This window comes from Centroberyx affinis, unplaced genomic scaffold (assembly GCF_046629955.1).
Source record: "Centroberyx affinis isolate AG114_WGS23_722 - 3 ecotype Tasmania unplaced genomic scaffold, CSIRO-AGI_Caff_v1 ptg002952l_1, whole genome shotgun sequence".
Lineage (NCBI taxonomy): Eukaryota > Metazoa > Chordata > Actinopteri > Beryciformes > Berycidae > Centroberyx > Centroberyx affinis.
This window is the reverse complement of record NW_027281067.1, coordinates 1-19549: the sequence shown is the minus strand read 5'-3', so window position 1 is coordinate 19549 and position 19549 is coordinate 1. Positions and strand designations below refer to the sequence as shown.

Here is a 19549-nt window from a genome sequence, read left to right as displayed (position 1 = left end):
TTGAGACCTGTTCCTCCATACAATGACAGTGAATGGAGAGTGAAAAAAAACGCAATCTCCAATCGAGCAACAGATGACAGAGGATCACAGATTTTGGGGTTATATCATGGCCAGAAGCTACACAACGCAAGGTAAAACCAAAGTTCAACATCACTTTAAAGAACCTCCATCATCTCACCGCTGTCTCATGCCCTGTTGACTTGCTTGGGCTGTGTAGTAATTTATATTCTTGAACACAGGCCATCACTGAATAGCCTCTACTCCCTTCCTCCCATGTGCTAAATCCCACAAAAACTGACCTTTGAAAAAATGTCCCTCAGAGGCCTCCATAGATCAGGGTAGTGTGAGAACTGACATTTAGGGACGAGGGTTGGGTCACGTCGTCAGCTGACCCAGAGCTACTGTTCTGATCATCATGTCAACACACCACGGCAACTCCCATTGGCCATTTCCAGATCACATGACCTCCAGGAGCAAAGGTCCTTGGCTAGGAAGTCCAGGGTGACATTCTCCTTTGGCGATGATCTGTGGTCAGTTTTACAATCTCCCTACTAATGGTTTTTGGCTAGGGAAGCGGGCCAAAGAACTGACCCTGGTCAGTGCTACAGGAGAACCTCACCCTGGGGTGGTTTTCCTTTCTTTGGTTCCTTGGTGTTTGTTCTCTTGCAATCTTCTGAGGACACTCTCGGGTCAATTGAGGAGAATGAGATGAATAGAGCGGGCCTGAGGAGGCGTTCTGCCACTATTCACAACAAATGAATGTGACTCATTCATGTTTGGTGAGAAAGAGTGAGTAGTATAGAGTAAAAGCTTTTACATTTTCAACGCTGCCACCCTCTTTTCTTGACTCAAGACACTTGACCTTGAAGAGAAGGGTTAGCTAAAAACAAGAAGAGTGGATTATTTGTTTATTTTTCAATAATTACGTAATTTCAACTGGCTTCCTCAGGTTCTCTGTCCTTGCTAAACTATTCTCTTCTCTTCTCTTCTTTCATATAGATCCATCTCTTTCCTTTCCTCTCCTTTCCTCTCCTCGTCTCACACTCATCTCCCTCTCTTTTCTTTCCATTCATCTATTCGTCCTTCACATGCTCTCTTATCCTCAATCTTCTCCTCTCCTCTGATCTCCTCTCCTTTCCTCTTTCCTTTTTCCCTTCCTCCTTCTCCACACTCCTGTCCATCTTCTCACCTCCTTCGCCTATTCCATCCACCCTCTCTACTCTTTCCTCTCCTCCTTCGTCTCCTCTCCTCTAATGGAGTTCTCACATCTCGTTATTAGTTCCGAAAAGTTTGACAATACATGGGAAAGTTCAAAGGCTAGTATATGGTTGGGACTTGGGGGATGTGGAGGCTCTGCGAGCCAAACCAGAGTACGGCTGAGGTTAGAAAGTTTCCCTTAACAAGACATCAAAAATCCATTTGAGGGGTTAAGCAGCTTTAGGGGGTTCAGGAAACTTTGGGGGCATTGGGACTCCGGAGGTTCCTTAACAAGGCATAAAGGCTAGAGACTGAGAGCGAAAACTGTGGTCTTCTGAAGCTGAATGGGAACAGCGTGGAACTAATACTGCCAGGTTTGGGGATTTGATTCCCATCGGGGTCACCCATATTATGCAGTCATGGTGCTGTTAGAGACTTTGGAAAACCACCGTTATGTAGGTCATTCTTGGCAGCAGGTTAGTTCCGATGCTTAAGGGTTCCATTCCCTGTGTAGTAATGCGCAGAGCAAGGCACTAACACTGCCAGGGGTTGGGGTTTGTTTCCCAGTAGGGGCCACCCACTGGGCCGTGGTGTTGCGAGGTGCTTTGGATAAAGCATCCACCAAATGGTTCCTATTAAAAAACTCCTTGAAACATTCTGAGTGACGTTTATGTGAAACTAGGCATGGAAGTGACATAATCTACAGAAAATTATCAAACTGTAAAAGTCCCATTTTTGAAAGCATGCTTGATGAACCATTGCTGCACTTGGCTCCATCCCCAAGAGGAATAATTGTAAAGTTTTGCACTCTTTATAGGACCTGAAATTACATGGAATGGTCTGGTTTATTAGTTGGTTGATAGACACCAGAGTTTTGGGTTACAGTATATTAATTTGGTTTGTTCTACTGTATGATGTTACTGAAACAATTCACAATCTGCAGCATTAATGCTGGATGCAGTGTTACAGTTTTTCACAATTGCTTACACACATTTTCTGAAACTCTAAACACAAAACACAAAACCACTAACACAAAATGCAAAACTCCACAAATCTCTTGCAAAATGAAACACTGCATTCAAAACCATTTTATCTCTTTTCAAAATGTTATTTTGCAATAAAATGACACACACAACCATCATATGAATACATCTTTCTAACAACCGACTACACACTGATGTGCTCAATGGAAAACACTATTATGAATATGCATCCTGCCTCCTCTTTGGGTCTGACCACAGCACCTCATCTACATCACAAGCCAAGTTCACACAGACTGGTCGTCTCTCAGTTCTGCAGAGGATCTAAAAAGAATGATGTGATTGGTTGTGGTACAAGAATATTTCTATTTTTCAATATGAAATGACACATTACTGTAACATTGGCCAACCATCACTGAGGAGCAGACGCCTACTGATATGTAGGACTATAGTGTACTACAGTATACAGTAAAGAACAGTAGCACGGTGTAGAGAGGTGTAACAGGCATGTAGCCTACTCTCTACAACATGCTACTGTTCTTTATACTGTAGTCCTATTTCTGAATGTCTGGATGATGGAAGCAGCAGTGAAGCTCAGGTTGGTCTGGACTCTCTGCCCAGCCTCCCTCATGCTCAACCCATGTTGACCACATGGTGAACCAAAGTGACCCGGATCTCATCGGAGATAACGGTTCTCTTTGCTCTTCTTTGTCCTCTTCCTACTCTTCCTCCTCTTACTGTCACTCCTCTTCCTCTAGCTCTCACTGCAACATTGGTTTCCATTGTTCTCAAAAACACGAGAGCTCACCTGTGGCCTTTTTTATAGTGCTAAAGCTCTGATTTCTGAGTGAACAATTCAGATATTAGTGTTAATGTGTGATGAGTGGCCAGGTGGTAAATGAAGTTAAGCATTTGGGATGGCAGTGCTTCCAAATGAACACATGCGATTTTAGTTTTTGAATGTTGTGCCTAATGTAGAGAACGAGAGAACACTACACATTACTGTGTGTAGTGTTTTGCAAAAAGTATGACTGAGAATCAGACTGCAAACTGAGTGAAAAGCAGAAAATGTGCTTGTAGGTTTGCAGACTTGGTTTAGGGATCGGATACATGAGTTCCAGGTTTTAGTGATTGTGTCCCAAGTTCCAGTTTTAGTGTGTAAACAATTGTGAAAAACTGTAATGCATGAAGGAAGACGTCTGCAATGGTTACCAATGTACAACCATTTTTGAAAAAATGATTACCTGAAGTTTATCATTCAATATCCCTAAAACATACAGGATCTTATGTGTAGAACTATCATCATTTTGTCAACAAAATACTTTTTCTACTCTCCGCTGAGAAGTACCATCATTTTTGTAATTTTGTGCTTTCAACCATTTTTAAGAGTAGGTGTCAATGTTTTCAAATAGTGGATATCTCATTTTTGAACCAAACTATCCAAACAGGATTCAAATTTCTTAGTTTGCATCAGGCAAAAACCACTGAAGATCTCAGAAAATATCACCCAAAACAAGAGGTTTCTCGGAGACATCACACACAACAAACAGAGATTATGGGGAAGAGATGAGGCAAGTTTTTTTTTTTTTTTTTTTTCCAGCCCTCAACTTATCACATCAGTCGCAAAACAGTATTCAAAACAGAGGTGCGTGTGTTTTCCCTACCTGGGCAGCCCAGTCCGGGGGAGTCACAGCTGGTAGTGTGTGTTGTGTAGTTCGGCAGGGACGTACCTACAGGACGGGGTAGGAAGTTTAAAAAGAGAAAAAGTTTCATCAGTTAAAATTATCATCCAGCGTGATTCTCGGTGGTGATAGGATAGTAAGAAAACATTATTCACAAACAATCATTTTAATTAATTAATGTTAAGTGAAATGCATTCCAACACAAATTTGGCTGCTTATCATACGTGTGTACAATGTATGATAAGCAGCTGTACATTTCAAATATAAAATTAAGTTAAATACTTGATGTATGCTTGATTTCATCTGTTGAACTCAACAGAATCAGTGGGATAATTTCATTTTCCATTTATATCCAAGGTACTGTAAGTGGAAGGAAACCTGCACACTCTCAGAAATTATGGATGGGAGGTTTCTTATGCAAGATACACAAGCCCTATGACTTTTTTCCAATGTGAAAAAAGTGGTAAAAATTCACAGCCTGATGACGGTTTCCTGAACCTTGGGCTGCATTATTACTGTATAATGTACTGTATAATCATATATCTAGATTTTAGTTTCCAAACATAATATTGTGGGATCAGGCCATATAGAAACATTTTATTTCATTGAGAACGGGGAGTCACGATGTTTATATAAAATGGTAACATTGCACTGAAATAATTTTATTCCCCAAACAAGCACAGTTTTCTTTATACAATATGATATTATGGCATGGTAAAGATTCACATGAAACCAGCTTTGGGAACAGTTTTGGACTGATATCAGAAGGACATTTAGGTCTTGATTTTCACAAAACAATTCAGGTAGGAGCTATGGATGTCATCTCAAGTTTCATTTTGGCACTATATTTATGAGTTTTTAACATAAGTGCAGGCTATTCAACATCAAAACTTTTTTACACTTAAGAAGAAAATGGATTTGCATGAAAAACCACCCATCAACAAATTTTTGAAAGTGTGCAGGATTCCAATAAATCACTGCACTTGGATCCATTCAGGATCCAACTTTGGGGTTTCATTCAACATATTTTAGGCATTTATCTGACACTGTTATCCAAATATCCAGTGACTGAGCAGGAATTTGGTTCAGCATCTTGCTCAAGGACACAGTGAATGTCGATGGGAGACATATTGGTGGTTTGCAGGGATCAAACGTGTGATGTTTTTAGTCAGGGGACGGTCTGTCTAACCGAGTCTGCGATGACGGCAGCCAAAATCAAGCGCTCCTCAAGTATTTTTGGTCCATTTGAAATGCAATATTCAGCCTGGCTCTGGCCCACACATATATTCACAAGCCTCCAGAGCGAGTGGGAGAACGGGCAGGCTGTGAAAGCAGAGCCTTTGTGGAGGGACAGAAAGTACACACACACACACACACACACACACACACACACACACACACACAATGTGTTCCAGAAAATGTCAGCAAATCATCTCACTGATCAGCAGAGTGAAAAAGCAGGAATTCGGTAATCGTGGACGGCATGGGGTTCAAAAGAGGCGACGAGCGCTCAGGATTGTGCCCAGTCACACTCTACCTCTCTCTCTCTCTCTCTCTCTCTCTCGCTCTCCCTCTCTCTGTCTCTCGCCCACCCTCTATCTCCACCTCTCTCCCTTTCTTCTCCCTTTCTCTCTCCATCCTTCCTTTCTCACCCTTTTTCTCCTGTTTCCCTTCTCGCTTCCTCCTGCCAACACTTTTTCTTCCTTACCCATCCTTACCCTCCCTCTCTCTCACTTTCCCTCTCCCTCCCTCTCTCTCACCCCCCCACTCGTTCTCTCTCTCTTGCTGTTTCTCCTTCCCTTCCTCATTCTCTTCACCCACCCTCCTCTTCCTCTGTCTCTTTGTCCCTCCCTCTCCTTTTCTCTCTCTCTCCTCCATCCTCCCTCGTTCTCTCCATCCATCCATTCATGCATCACTATCCTCCCATCTCTTTTTCTCTCTCTCTCCTTCTAACTCTTTCTCTCCCCCTACCCCCTTCTCCCTCCCTGCTTTTTTCCCTCCTTCACACTCACTCTCTCATTTCTTTTCAAAAATTCATGCTTCGGTTGCATGACAGTGAACAATAAACCTACAATTGAAGTGTCAATTAAATTAATAAATACAACAATTATACTCACTTCTTCTCTTTTTCCCTCACCTTCCCTCCCCCTCTCTCTGTTTTTCTTTTTTTCTCTCTCTCCTTCTCCTTCTTGCTCCTCTCCTCTCTCTACCCCCTCTCTCTCCAACTCGCTCTTTTTCTCTCCATTTTTCACCCTACCCCTCCCTTCCTTCCTCTTTACCTCTCTCCCTCCACCTATCTCCCTCCTCCTCCATCTCTCTCTCACTCTCTCTTCCCGTCCCTGCCAGTTTGAATCTGTTGAGCGGCATGTTGTGATTAGGGAAAACGAATGCTGCTTGATGCCGCTATGCCGGCCTACTGAGCCCTGAGAGAGAGAGTGAGAGAGAGAGAGAGAGAGAGAGAGAGAGAGAGAGAGAGAGAGAGACTAAGGGAAAGTGTATCAAAGACGTTCCACCCTCTTGCTGGTCGCCGCAGTCACTTATAATGGGAAGAGAAGGGTGTTTAAAGTGCTCAAAATGCAAATTACAGAAAAGAAAATAATGAAAAATACACTTCACTTTCTATACTAATAAAAACATTTACTTTGTAGCATCTAGAGCAGTGATTCTCAACCTTTTTCATATCAAGGACCACTAATTTAGTCCACATTAGAGCCACAGACCCCCATTTGATGAGATTTTGTCTCTCGGACCCAAATCTCAGAATATTTTTATTGTCAGATATGATTTAGTTCAGATTTCCATGACTATCTGTATTGTAGGTAGAGAGATAACAGAGAAACTATGATCAAAACAGTCATTCTTCCACATCCTCTAATTGTGTTAACTTAAATAAAAAAAAGTATAACAACTCATCAATTTGCTGGGGACCCCCTGGAACCCCCTCAAGGACCCCTGGTGGTCCCCGGACCCCACGTTGAGAACCACTGATCTAGAGGATCACCACTTTAAATAATTCAGTGTCTTAAAATCAGGCAGTAGACCATAGTTCACTGTGTTTTGCGGGGGCTTTATGATCCTGGACCAAGCCAGCTGAACAGGGATTGACTCTCATCTTAATACATTACTTCTGATTGGTGGAGCTGACTCCAGACTCATTTGAATTCAAATACCCAAAATGCCACCGATAGAAGCCACAAACTACAGTAGAAATGCTGAAAGAACGTGGAAGCAGTGACACAAATTGGCTTCAGGCTGCGATTTAAGAAGAAACAACAGAGGTGACATTCATTTGTTTTTAGATATATATCAGTCTTCTTCATACCAGTGATTTGTACAGACAGTATGAACCTGCTGCCCTCCTCTCTTTGTTTTCCAGCAAGCATAATGTCTGTCAGTGTGTGTGTGTGTGTGTGTGTGTGTGTGTGGCAGTTTATTCTTGACAGTCTGGGGGCGGGTGTTTGAATGACGACTATCCACACACACAAACATGCACATGTACCAATGGTCTGTCATTGTCATGTCTTGACTGTAGTAGCAGACAGTAACAGCAGGTTCCTGATCATCTAAAAGTGGGTAGTACCTAAAACCTGGCTAGTAACTCTTAACTAACTTCTTACAGTTGTACAGTTTCTGCAGATGTGAACCACTGTTTCCTGCAGGGTTCACTGCAAAAGGCATCAAACGTAATGTGCTGTAGCCTAATAAATAAGTGGATGAATAATGTGATATTTTACATTCATTGAGCTTTCATTCAGCTGTTCACAGGTACTGTTGCTAAAGAGCTGAGGACCTCCAATTTGGCCGCCAGCATTACATCACCTGAAAGCCTGTGATACCATTAAAAAAATAATTGGGATAATGCAAAGCTAGGCTGAAAGTGTCAGCATGTAATGTAGAAATTCATACGGAGGAGAAACTGCCAGTCGCTCAAAGTTAAGTTGATCAAACAGTCTGTTTGGCAAAAAGTCGAGATATTCCTTTAATGGAAGATTAAGGCACAGAGACAGACAGGCACCGCCGCTGTTTGTGTGTGTGTGTGTATGTGTGTGTGTGTGTGTCTGTGTGTGTGTGTGTGTGTCTGTGTGTGTGTGTGTGTGTGCGCGCCGTCCGTTTGTGTGTGTGTGTCAGGTTGTCTTTCATCTCCCAGTGATGCTGGAGGGGAGAGATGGACACCTAAAGACACACACAAACGGACGGCACACACACACACACACACACACACACACACACACACACACACAGCCCGGCAGGCGCCTGGCGACAGCCCCCCCCCCCCCCTCTCTCTGTACCAACACTGGTCTCATTACCAGACCAAGGAGAAACATAAAAACGGCTTCAAATGGTCCAGAACACTTTGTTAGCCTCGTAAAAAGAAAACAACATTTTCAAGGTAAACAAAATGAAACGCACCTCTCTGCGTGGAACAAAAAAAAAAAATTGTGAAATGTACTTGGGAGTTGTCAGGTTCATCGGTGGACTAAACGTTCACTGGAAAGAGAAACGGATAATCAGGCATGTGGTGAACCCCGGTCGTTAGAGTGGAAACCTCATTTATTAAAATGTACGCGGATTTAATCTTTAATGAAATCTTGAGGTGATTTATCATGCTGTGTTTACGGCTGATTTACAAAAACATCTCAGACTGAATAATGCTGTGTATGCTCATTTAAAGCAGTGTACCTGTGTCTGTAATATGTACATCACAAACAAAGCAAATTTGACCGATCGTCAACACACTGTGCCATCAGTCGGACTTGTCATTGTCCTATAAATAAATACATTCACTGACAATTGTTTTCTTAGTAGCTGACTATTTATAGGACATCTTATCCTGTCTTTAATGTAAAACATTGTGGGGTTGATAATGAATCTTGCCTTCCTCATGCCTGAATTTCTGGACACGACCAATCATTGGCCTCTTAATATAAAGTTGTGAGGACTTAAGATTCAATCATAAGCCTATCCATTTTCATGGGGGTTCAAGCCTGCAGTAGCTCAGTATAACCAGCAGGTAATTTGCGTACGTCAAACTTAACCTGACGTGGAGCTACGACTGTTTCCACATCAAGCTGAGGTAAATAGCTACTTGATTGCCATGATTTATTATAAAAGGTAGAACATCTCAAAGCCCTGAGAGAGAGAAACAAGTTGTAAAACTGTAAAACTAAAACTTCCATTCTGCTAGGATGGAACATTTCTAACCTTGCCTGTGCAAACACCCCTGGCTTAACTGTAGCCGTATCTTATCTATCTGGTCTGGTCAGTGCTGCAGCTCTGAGCCCTCTGTGTGCAGCAGAGGCTAAAACAGACCGAGCAATAAAGACAATCCCCAAAATGTTCAGTCTCCTACAGCACTGCCCTGTTTCTACTCACTGCTCTGGACTATATAAATCTATGGGCCTCATGCAGGAAGCGATATACAAACAAATGTTCTCTTATTTTTGCTCATATCCACGATTTGTTCTTATTTTGTTAGTACCCATTGATTTCTGGGATTCACCAATGTTTTCTTATTTTTGCTCTTCTCTTAGGTAAGAGAAAATTTTCCGAGTGGTCGAGAGCGCTCTTACCAAGATACTCTTACGCAAGGAAAGAAGGAAAAAGTTTTAAATTTGAGGAACATAAAAAAACGCATGAATATCATATAATCAAATTTAGATTATTATATGTTTAATTAATAATAGTAATTATTATAATTAGCAATTAGTAATTAAAATGATTGGGTTATTAAATTCGTGGGCTAAAGAAATACTATTGGTCCATTGATCCCAATTAAGACGATAAAAACCCTTGGATGATATCGCGTGCGTTCAGCTTCTGAATGGCTTACATTCTGCTCTTAGATGCTTTGGCCATCCAGCCTTACACAGAGAACGCATTTTTAGAGATCGCACAGATCTATCTGATGAGGTGGATGAATGGCTGCTGAGCCGGTTCAGATTGCCAAGAGCACCTCTCTAATTCTTGGCCATGCACAGCACCTGCCCTTATATATGATGTTTAGGGGGCGTTACCTATGCTGATAACAAACAATCGGCCATGCGCCTCCAATTTCTGATCAAGTGGGATTCATCATTCAGCACACCTGGGTAAGAGCAGATTTGGATGGTTAAGAACGTTTGGTACATCTGGAGTTGACTTCTCTTATTTTTTCTCTTAACAGAAAATTCAGAGAAAATATAAGAGAAATTTAAGAGAATGTTGCTGGTTTATGTCTGTGCTTAGTTCTACACTGCAAAAAAATATTGAGTCCTAAAATCATAATTTTCTTAAATAAGTGGAAAAAAAAATCTGCCAGTGGCGTTCGATAATTCCACTTGTTTCCAATGCAAATCAACTTGTATCAATAATTTAGTAGAATCAGTAGTCATCTTCTTGACAGCAGTGCAGTGATCTGCCTTATTCTGACTGGTTTCAACAGACTGACACTCATTTCTAGAAAACTCCTGAAAAAAGTGAAGCTGCATTGGAAACAAATGAGGAGTTATCTCTCCTCACTGCAGAATGTTTCTCTTGGTTTGAGAAAAATAAGATCTGAAGGCTCAATATGAGACTAAATGATTTGTAAGATGCACGTTTTCTGCAGTGATGAACACCTACTCCAAAACCCAGTGTTCCAGTGTGTGTGCCATCTGTTAATATGGGAATAGTCAATGATATTCTGCTCACACACTCTTTGCGCACGCCTCTGAACTATTGGTGACATCGGTAAATATTTAAATCTGTAAACAGCAGACATTTGTAAATCTAGAGTCAATAATATTACCCTTTGTTCTCCAAACTACTCCTCCATTCTTTGCTGCTGTAATCACCCAATTCCCCCTCAGGGATCAATTAAGTTTGTCTTATCTTATTTATTCTTAATTCCAAAATGAAAGCAGCCCTGGGAGCCTCTAAAGCCTGTGAGACTTGTGTCAGGAATTTGTGTCACTGTTTCTACCGTCTTTCTTTCATATATATTGCTCTATTCCTTATTGGATATATGCTATTTGGAGGATTTTTTATCCATTTTATATTACTTTTATCCATAGTGCCTGACCTAAGTATCGTGAATGAAGACATTTTACTACAGCGTTCACACAGAGAAGAAGCAGACTGAGGCTAAAGAAAACCCAGAGACTGATGGCACTTTGAACTATCAAGATGGAGCTCGTAACGCACGTTTGCATGCATGTGTGTATGTTTATGTGTGTGTGTTTGTGTGTGTGAGAGAGAGAGAGAGAGAGCGAGAGCGAGAGAGAGAGAGAGAGAGAGAGAGAGAGAGAGAGAGAGAGAGAGAGAGAGAGAGAGAGAGAGAGAGAGAGAGAGTGAGAGTCCAGGCTGTGTGTCTGTGACGTTCAGCAGGGCGTCCTTGAAGTGTTTCTTTTATGAAGCAGTCAAACAGAACCAGGAAGCTTGAAGCTGCCCCACATACAGCCTGCACTGCACTGCTATCTGTGGAAACCCATTAACTCCAAAGTTTGTGAAATTGTGATATTGATTTTGTTTTTTTACTTGCATCAAAACCCGTTCAAAACACACTGTGAACATGAATCTATCTGAAATGTGGCCTTTTTTCCTCTTCATGCCTGAAAATTCTGGTCACACTTAGTTATTCATGTATTCATCTATCTATTACAGTAAGTTATGTATTGACATGAAAATAAATACGGGCCGAGCTGGCTTGGTCCAAGATGCCGTTGCGTCAGTCAGTTATGGTCTACTGCCCAGTTTGGAACGAAGACATTATTTTACTGAGGTAATGAAATAAGACAAATAAGACATAGGTAACACCCCAAATACAGGCACTGGAAGTATAGAGGCTTTGCAGTCCTGCCACAAATCTCCAAGCAACCACGGCTCATGGAGGTCCATCGGAGTATTAGCTATGCAAATAATATTTAAATCTATAACAACCAGGCTAGAAACAGAGAGCTGGCTGAAAAAGCTTGTTGTGGTGTGGCTGTAGATCCATTCAGTAACGTTCTCAGTAAAAGTGAATAGTGTGATAAGGAGGATTTGTTTCCAGATGTAGGTTACTGTGACACAGTAAACTGTCTTGTCTTTAGGCCTAGTCTCTACTCCCAAACATGAAGAGTTGTAGCTTGAGAAGAGTCAGCTCAGTTAACCTGAACAAACTGTTAGCTAGCTAACTAGCCAGCAGGATAATTTAAAAAAGCAACTGTTTATGTTAAGTTGACTTCTCTTATTTTTTCTCTTAACAGAATATTAAGAGAAAATATAAGAGAAATTTAAGAGAATGTTGCTGGTTTATGTCTGTGCTTAGTTCTACACTGTCTTGTCTTTAGCCCTAGTATCTACTCCAAAACATGAAGAGTTGTAGCTTGAGAAGAGTCAGCTCAGTTAACCTGAACAAATTGTTAGCTAGCTAACTAGCCAGCAGGATAATTTAAAAAAGCAACTGTTTATGTTAAGTTGCAACTACTAGCCACTGCTTGCTTGCTTCTACTGGATATGTTAGCTAGCACACAATCAGATCTGTTTACAACAAGAACAGCTAACCACAGTATCTGGTCAGCTAGCTAACAAGCCGACATTATGTACACACAATTGATCAGTTCCCAGTCACAGAAATGAACCATGCCTGTTCAATTCTATTGAGACAGAAAACATTGTATGTTTAGAAATACAATCAGCTGTTCACAGTCACTGCTGCCCAGGAGCTGAGGACCTCCAATATGGCCGCCAGAGGGTGTGTTTCAGGCTGAATAACAATGTTAGGTGTAGTTCATTGTCTAGTTCATCCAAAACAAACAAAATAAAAAACTAAAACAGATACATTCTTTAAAAATACATTAAAAAAAAAGACAACACCCATTTCAGCAGTTTACAGCATGTGTTGAATTGAGAGATGGGATAAAAAAAGATCCATCCCTTTTAAGAGAGAACAATAGCAGGCCTGGGGTTACAGGTTAACGCATTCTGCTGCGTGCATCATGGCATTGTTAGCGCAAGCAAAATTATACACAACTACATACAGACTTACACACACAGACTTACACACACGCATTGGCAGGTTGTTAGCAGCACTCACCACTAGTTGGCGCAGCAGTAGTTAAGTGAATGCAATGAGGGTAGCAGACTGTGAAGAGAAGAAGAGATTAGTGGACTTCAAGTGGGCCATCAGTCAAATAAGCAATCAGCTAATAACGGATAAAACTTGGGCGGTCAGACAATTCAGGATAAGATCAATTAAAACTTTTGGAGATATCACAGTAATACAAGGTCAATCAGTCAATTAAGCAATCGGTTAATAACGGCTCCAACATGGGAAGGCAGTTAATTAAGCAAAATGACAAAATCAGTTAAAGCTTTATGACAAATGACATCAACACAAGGTCAAACAATCCATTACACAATCAATTAATAACGGACAGAACACAGGTAGTCAAGTCGTTTAAGCAATCATGTAACAATGAGTTGGACATGGGGAACAGTCAATTAAGAAATCAATTAATAACAGACAGTTAATTAAGCAATCAGTCAGTCAAGCACAATGTCAACGGCATTTGAAAGTTTACAGAGCTCCAGTGGTTCTCAACCTTTTCAGCTCGTGATCCCTCAGAAACTTTGACAACTAATGATTTTTATTTTTTAATTGCTTTGCTTGATTAATTATTGGAAGACGCCTAAAGGCTCCAATGTTTTCTCCCATCCCCATGATTTCTCCCATCTCTACACCTGATAATGTGACAAGCTGCACACCCACTTGAACCTATAGATGTATCTTTATCTCTTCCTTGTTGTATTATTTTCAGTACATTTGGATGTTTAAATTATTTGTTGCAATTATTTGTTGTATTATGTGACAACCCAATTTCCCCATGGGATCATTTAAGTTTCATCTCATCTAATCTACTCGAACTAGAAGTCAGTTGGTAGAGAGCAAACCTCCACCAGAGCTGAGCGATTCTCCAATTTGCCTCCAACAGTTTGTTTTGTTTATCATTTGTCTACCAGGTTTAATTTTCCAACAAAAATCCCAAATGTCGAACTTTCCCAGCAGCACATGAACGCTGCATTGTAGTTGTGGGTAAAAAACTATGGTCATCTATTGGTGGAAATCAGATCTGGATCACCATTAAAATCCACTAAACTGATGTTTGGGCCAAAGCATGAGCCAAATCTGTTTAGAACTTTTTGAGATGGAAACAAATTGACAAGCAGACAAACAGATGGTTATGAGGAAAAGCTGGAAATAACCTCCTTCCAACTTCTTTGGTAAAGATAATACAACTACCATAAATCCACCTGCACCCCCCCCCCCCAAATCACTTCGCTTTATGAGATATCATCAACAAGAGCAGTCAGTCAATTAAGCAATCAATTAATTATTCAACCAATGAATGAAAGAGACAAACACTGAAGCAGCCAGGGTCAAACCAATAGACTCCTGTAGAGCAAAGCAGAGCGGTTAATCGACAGTGGTCACCCCTGTGTGTGTGTGTGTGTGTGTGTGTGTGTGTGTGTGTGTGTGTGTGTGTGTGTGCGTGTGCCTGCAAAGTGCAGAAACCAAATTTTACCAATCAGAGGCTACAGGACTGACTGATTCACCATATTAATCCTGGCATGTATGGGAAATTCATATAGAATTAATCATATTCTCATATTTTCTCATTCATTTATACTGCATATATCTATGTTTTAATTCATTTCTGTGCTGCATATATTCTCATATTTTCATACATTTTCAGAACACATTTTTCATATTTTCCATTATTTTTTTCTTTGTCTCACTTAGTTCTACTGCTGTCATTTTGCTCAATCTGCATATATGCGGCGAATTAATATTTTTTCATTTTTTTTATAATGTTTAATAACCCCCATTTCATCTGTTCTGATTATATCGTATTCTTCTGCGCTGCATTAGATTAGATTAGATGAAACTTTAATGGTCCCCGTGGGGAAACTGGACCAGGATCATTAAAGTTTGATCTAATCTAATCTCGCCGAGGGAGAATTCAAAAGCCTGATGGGTTCTAAACTGCTCTGCTGTCTGAGCAGCAGGGAAACAAGAGACTCAACTGGCAGAGTCAAAGTCTTTGTGTTTTTCAGTGTTGGAACAAAGATCTTCAGCTGTGGGAACCAGCGGTGTTTCTGATCCGACAAAGACTACTTTCTCCGTCAGCCCCATTCTCTACCTCTGCATCACTTTCTTTCTTTCTCTCTTTCTTTCTTTCTGGATCCTTTGTTTGGCTTTTACCATGGTGCTGTGATTAAATTCAGATCAGTCAGGGTGAGATACTTCACTCCTCTGTGCCTGTACACCAGAGGAGTCCCAAGTCAGTCTCAAGTCTTGAGGCACAAGTCAGAAGTCAAGTCTCAAGTCTAAATGTAGATCACCAAGATCAAGTCCAAGTCAAGTCCATGTCATTAATGTCAAGTCTCAAGTCTAAATGTAGAACAGCCAAGTCAAGTCAGAACAAATCAAGAGTCAATTTAATCAATTTAATATCTTAAAGAAAACTCAATATCTAGGACTTTTCAATGCAATATGGTTTTAATAGGATAAAAACTTGGTAAGAGCATCATGAGTTTGATTTCTATAATCAGTTTCAACTTCAATAAATTCAATCATTCCATACAAATTCAGAAAACAGAATTTAAATTCAGTCGTCTGCTGGAACAAATCTCATCACTTTCAATCTGAGTCATTTACACAAACACAAGATCTCAAGTCAAGACTTTAGAAACCTTTTCAAGTCATCAAAGTACAAGTCAGAGTCAAGTCCCAAGTCACCAGAACCCAAGTCAAAGTCAAGTCTCAAGCAATTAAAACTGGAACTCAAGTCCAAGTCATGTGACTCGAGTCCCCACCTCTGCTGTACTCTATCAAACTACATTACTGGGAGGTGAAAAGTTTGCAGCTTGTTATTCTCATATTTTCACAACAATACATCATGTTCTTCCTCTACAGCTGAACACTGTCAAACTTCTCTGCAGTTTACAGCACAGAAAATAAGATTGTACAAGTACATGTTGTGTTGTTGTGAAGATGTAATGTTAACTATGAGTCTTCACACCTGAGCTGCCAATTTGTCACATCCCATAATCCTCTTTGTGTATTGAGAAAGAACTTTGTGTCAGCGCCACACAGAAATGGATTGGGACGGGAATGAGTTGGACTTATTATTATAGTCTTTTCTGTGTGTGTGTGTGTGTGTGTGTGTGTGTGTGTGTGTGTGTGTGAATGTCTTTCTACTCAGTTAAATTCAATTTAATGCAACTCAAAGATACTTTAGGACTGTAAAAAAACAATTATTCCCAAAGCAATTCAATCAAATAACATACTGTGGTGTATAATGTGTCTTTCTGTCTCTCTCGCTCTCTCTCTCTCTCTCTCTCTCTCTCTCTCTCTCTCTCCCTCTCTCTCCCTCCCTCCCTCAGTCTGGATCACAGCAGATAAGATTTCAGGTAGAGTAAGAAAAGCTAAAGTGAGTTACCTAACCATGGGCTTGTTACTGTGTGTGTGTGTGTGTGTGTGTCTCTCTCTCTCTCTCTCTGTGTGTACTATACCTTGGAGACCTACAGTGGTTTCAAGAAATGCATGATTCTGCACTTAGTTTCCTGGTTCTCTTGTGGGCATACACACACACACACACACACACACACACACACACACACACACACACACACACACACACAGAGGCCCATTCTCCAGTGGGTACAGCGTTGGCAGGCATTTCACTGAAACCACTGTGGCTAACCTCCTGTGGCTACACACACATTTACAGCGCTTTTAAATAAGATGTACTACTCTGTGGACACACACACACACACACGCACACACACACACACACACACACACACAGCCTCCTCTCCTACCCTCTCTCTCTCATGGTTAAATACTGTGTGAAATCTGTTGATTGTGTAAGCCTGGTTTGAGTTTTCTCAAGTGTGTGTGTGGGTATATACACTGGATCCATGTGTGTCTGTACATGCATGTGTGTGTGTGTGTGTGTGTGTGTGTGTGTGTGTGTGTGTGCGCGTGTGAGTGCATTTTTATTGTTCATGTACTTGCAAAAAACTTTGAATAACATAAATATTAACTATAACTATAAAATCATGTGAAAGCATATGTGCATGTTTATGTGTTTGTGTGTGTGTGTGTGTGTGTGTGTGTGTGTGTGTGTGTGTGTGTGTGTGTGTGTGTGTGTGTGTGTGTGTGTGTGTGTGTGTGAATAGAGTGGGACTCCAAATGCTGGCTGGTTAGCTGCCAGACCGGCTGCTGCAGAACATTAACTCAGCAGACCGGCTGGTTGGAATCTCCCTCCCTGATAGCAACCAGACTAAAACACTTTCTACCCAGAAGCCATCAGACTCTTGAACGCACCATCCACCAAGGTCACATGACCACTGTCTCAGGACACTCAAACACCTCATGTCACTTTGCATTACGTCATTTTGCACTATACCGTATTATGTTCTTATGCTTTTTTTTTTTTCATTTTTATTTCATTCCTCCTAATTTGTGTTTTTCTATTTTGAATTGATTCTTAATTTATTTTAATTCTTTATTTATTTTTTGTGAATATATGTTATTGCTATTCTTTTTATACTGAGAGGACCCAGCATATGTCTCTACTTATTGTATCTTACCTATTTAATCAATGTTTAGACTGATGGAATAAATCTTAAAGTCTTAGGACCTAGTAGTACTTTTCAGGGTCTTAGGTTAGTCTTAGGTGTTTTGTAGGTTGTAAATGTTACTGTATAATACATGCGCTTTTTTAAATCTAGACGTGTTAGTAAACATATATTTTAAATACTATCTGCTTAGTGTCTGTTCTATTCTCAAGCTTCAGATAGCTTATCAGGGTGTCCCATTTCACATATCTCCATTATGTCTCATGTGATTGAACTTGTATTTTAACTGATTTGTGAATAAACTGAACTGAACTGATACAAGCATTTCACTGCAGTGTTTACCTTGTGTATGCAGAGTATATGACAAATAAACACACTTGAACTTGAATTTAAAGATTCTGCTTTTGTATTTTAGTACATTTTAGTCCTTTTTTTTCCCCCGTTACTTGAAAGGCAGAAGGTTCTCAAACACCACATTTGTCTGATTTTGACAAAACCTGCAGGGCTGATGCATCTTCCAAAAATGACACTGACTGGCCTGATGGGGGCGCTGTAATCAAAAGTCACAATTTGAACTCAAAACTTGATCAAAACTGAAACTGGATATTTCAGACACCGCCGGTCTGATTTTGATAAAAACTTATACAGGGAAGAAGAATGGATCTTTGCTGTTTGTTCTGGAGTTTCTAAAGATCAAACTGACTGGCCTGATGGGGGCGCTATAATTAAAAGTCAATATTTCAGACTTTAACCGCTACACCACTGGTCCAGTTTTGACAAAACATGGATCGGTGACGCATCTTTCCTTCCTTCTTTCATTGCTTTCTTTTTTCAATCCATCCCTCTTATCTTCCTTCCTTACTTCCTTCCCTCCCTCCGTCATCCCCTCCTTATTTCTTTTTCTTTCTTTCCATTCTTCCTTCTGTCCTTTCTTTTCCTCCTTTCTTCCTGCCTCTCTTCCGTACCTTCTACCTTTTTTTGCTCTTTATTCCTCCCTTCCCTTCCTCCTTCCTTTGTTAATTCCCTCCTTTCTTCCTGTTCCTTCCCCTCTTCCTTTCTTTACCTCTTACCTCCCTTCTTTCCCTCCTTCCTTCCTTCTTTCCTTCCTTCCTTCCTTCCTTCCCTCCCTCCGTCATCCCCTCCTTATTTCTTTTTCTTTCTTTCCATTCTTCCTTCTCTCCTTTCTTCTCCTCCTTTCTTCCTGCCTCTCTTCCGTACCTTCTACATTTTTTTTTGCTTTTTATTCTTCCCTTCCTTTATTCCTTCCTTTCTTCCTCTTCCTTCCCCTCTTCCTTTCTTTACCTCTTACCTCCCTTCTTTCCCTCCCTCCTTCCTTCCTTCCTTCCTCCCATCCCTCCAGCGTTTACAAAGGTTACACTGATTGGTATTTTTGAGTTTTTGCAGTGTACATACAGCTCTTGTATGTATACTTGTATTTCTGTGTTCATGTCTTGTCTGCACATAATGTGAAGTCCTGTTCCTCGTGAGTCTGTCCTGTATTGTGTAACAAACTGCTCAGGTCAAACTCTCTGTGAACCCGCTGCACTCAGGCCAATCCCTGTGAAGCGGGCCGTGACCCTTGACAGATACTCACTGCAGCTGAGCGTGGAGTCGGTCTGGGCCAGCGAGGACGGGATGTCCCAGTAGCTGTTGTCCCAGTCGATGATATTCCCCACGGCGTCGCAGGTCAGCGCCGACAGCTGCTGTACTGACATGGCGTAATCCCACAGCCGGAAGTTATAGACGGCCCCGTCGAAACTGTGCTGCCCTGGACAGGTAGATGGAGTCAGTTTGGAGTGAACACTGCTGGCTTATATCACTCTCATCTCTTATCCATCATTCTGTAATTGTTATATTAATACTAGTCCATTTTACCAATGGCTATGTGGTCCTATGTATGCCCTGTAAGCTACTTGAATGTAGTTTGGTTTATTATTATCATTATTAACATTATTTTCAATGTAGACCCAAGGATTGTTTGGGGTTGGTGGGGGTGATGAGGGAGGGAGTGGGGAAAAGGGCGATGGGTATTCTACTGTCAATGTAATTGCATTAAAATTCAATAAAATTCTATTGGAAAAAAAAAAAAAAAAGAAAAGTGAA

General features: G+C 40.8%; 1 protein-coding gene across 1 annotated transcript in view; it reads right to left on the bottom strand.

Moving 5' to 3' along the window:
• Positions 1 to 19214, bottom strand: part of adgrg6 (adhesion G protein-coupled receptor G6) — a gene marked incomplete at its 5' end in the record, with an annotated part of 77947 nt that extends 58733 nt beyond the window's left edge. Inside the window, 3 exons of the mRNA XM_071536852.1 lie at positions 3827 to 3907; positions 12894 to 12941; positions 19041 to 19214. Of these exons, the coding sequence (XP_071392953.1) occupies positions 3827 to 3907; positions 12894 to 12941; positions 19041 to 19214 (303 nt within the window). The remainder of the gene's footprint in view (positions 1 to 3826; positions 3908 to 12893; positions 12942 to 19040) is intronic.
• Between the last annotated feature and the right edge of the window lie 335 nt (positions 19215 to 19549).